The following is a 2,407-nucleotide window of genomic DNA, read 5'->3' on the forward strand; positions in this document are numbered from 1 at the left end:
AAGAGTTACAAAATGTATCTTCGCATCTATCATTGAAGGAAGAATAGTCTAATTCAATATCTAAATCATGTTCGTTCGCGTTAACAGTTTTAAAATAGTCATAAAAATCTACTATGTTAATATCGTTAGATTCGTTACAGCTTTTATCATTCACGAGTTTCCAGTATTCTCTTGGATTTGAACTTCTTAATGTTTTAATGTTACGCTGTAGGTTATTTCTATAAACTTTGTAAGATTTATTTAATATGCGCTTATATTTTTTCTGTGCCCCTTGCAGCTCGGATTTAAACACGCTGGTTCCATATAACTTGAATTTGCGTCTAATTTTCCTACAATTTTTTCTTGCTGTGAAACAATCCGCATTAAACCATTGTTTTGTTTTGCTATTTCTAACCGAAGTTTTATTGCGCGGTAAAAATGTTCCAAAAGTGGTTTTGGCTGAGGATAATAGTACATCAGCTAAACTATTGAACAAAAAATCTACATCTTCCTTCTGTATTTCGACAGAGTCGCGTACTTTATCATCTATAGTTTGTTCAATACTTAATAAATTTAATGTATTTATATTTTGGCAAAACTCGCTCGACTTGGTTTGATCCCATGATCTGATTCTTTGTGTAGGATTGACATGATATGATATATCCTTATAATTTTCGTTATTTAACATTTCACAGCTTAACTGACAAGTCAATGGCATGTGGATATCAGAGTACAGACAGTTAAAATCTAATACTTCAAAATGTTTAACAAACTTAAAAAATCTGCATTACAAATAAAATAGTCAACAACACTTGATCTTGTAGTGGTAAAATTCCCACTATCTGCATCTCCGTTAACTCTTCCATTCATTATATATAAACTATTTGTTTTACAAAAATTCAACAGCTGATTTCCAAAAAAGTTTGTTTTTTATCACAACTTTTTCTATCAATATTAATGTTAAAAATATTCAACTTGTTTACATCAGTTAGGATATCACACTCTGTGTCTATCGATACTTCAAAATTTGACAAATCACTTTCCTCAAAAAAATCTTTCTTGTCAGATACTCTAGCGTTGAAATCGCCTGTTAAACACACATAGTCAAACTGAGAAATTAAATTTAAGTACTCAAGTTCTATTTCGTTAAATGCTTCTGATGAACTATAATTTGAACATTGAGGTGGGATGTATACAAAACCAAATAAAACATCGTTCTCACAATCAAACAATTCACCCTTCACCCTAAACCAATAAACATATTTACATTCTGTTTCTATAGGCGTAATACATTTAGATAAGTTTTCACGGCACCCGACGACGATACCACCCGACCGGATTCGCGCACACACCTGTCTATTTTTCGCAAACAATACGTAATTGTCCAGTTCGATGGTGTCCAGGTCGTCTGTTTTTGTTTCGGTGAAGCACAATAGATCATAACGGTTCACTAGTTCTATGAACTCTGGATAGTTGAGACGTCTGTTGATACCGCAGACGTTTATGGATAATAGTTTGAGAATATTTCCAGAATATTGTAGGTTAACATCATCAGAAGTATCAGTCTGAGAATAGTTAAGAGAGTCGGTGCCATAGAAATCATGCTGGTCATCAATCACGTTTTCATCGCGCCCTCCATGGTTTCCCTATCTCCTCTGTCCTCTGCCTCCTCGACCTCCGCCCCTGGGTCTTGGTGTGAACGTCGGTGCCGCTGCTGATAGCCGTCTCGATTCGGTGGGCCCAGAACGTGTCGGAGGATCTAGTTGTGGGTTGTTTGTGTCATCTTGGGGTGGTGGTGTGAATAATTCGCCATCGATGTAAAGTTTGTCATATATGAGTTGGGCCCGCTTCTGTTGTCTTTTTGCTGATTTATAGTAAGGATAGAGTAGTTTTCTCTTCTCATTAATTTCACGCGGAAACTGTTCGTTAATTCCATAATTTCTATTTTGTTCTCCTTTTAACTTAGTAAAGGCTGCTTTCCGCACTAGTTCCCGTTCCTTAAATTGAACAAACTTCGCAATGATGGGTCTCGTTTTTCCGTGCACCCTGCGCCCCATTCTATGAACTCGATGGAATTCTACGGTGTGCCTTATTTCTAACTTTTCTGCAATGAACTCTTTTAACTTGTCTTCACAATTTTCGTTATCTGTTTCGACAATTCCATGAAAGATTAAATTGTCCCTCATGCTCCGTGACTGCAGGTCGACATGTCGTTCATTCAAATCATTCATTTCACAACTTAATTTTTGCAATTGGGCAGAAAGAGTGGCGTTAGTTGTTTCAAGAGTTTGTATGCTCTGTAATTTTGTTTATACGATGTTTTTCCAAAACGTTTGTTTTACGTAATTTTATGCAATGAATGTATCATTAGATTATAAATGTGTCATGAAAGGATAACTTAAAAAAAATAAGCAAATAAGCAAAAACG

At 35.4% G+C, this 2,407-nt stretch overlaps 1 protein-coding gene across 1 annotated transcript; it reads right to left on the minus strand.

Annotated features, from left to right (window-relative positions):
• Positions 1 to 1,625: 1,625 nt before the first annotated feature.
• On the minus strand, positions 1,626 to 2,165 carry LOC128187478 (uncharacterized). The gene has a single exon (XM_052857911.1). It carries the CDS (start codon positions 2,163 to 2,165, stop codon positions 1,626 to 1,628), a length of 540 nt encoding a protein of 179 aa, XP_052713871.1.
• Between the last annotated feature and the right edge of the window lie 242 nt (positions 2,166 to 2,407).

The sequence above is a fragment of the Crassostrea angulata genome, chromosome 6 (genome assembly GCF_025612915.1).
Source record: "Crassostrea angulata isolate pt1a10 chromosome 6, ASM2561291v2, whole genome shotgun sequence".
Taxonomy (NCBI): Eukaryota; Metazoa; Mollusca; class Bivalvia; order Ostreida; family Ostreidae; genus Magallana; species Magallana angulata.

Bases quoted from the DNA above. Each gene is read 5' to 3' on its own strand.
- LOC128187478 (XM_052857911.1), bottom strand. From the start codon at position 2,165: ATGAGGGACAATTTAATCTTTCATGGAATTGTCGAAACAGATAACGAA.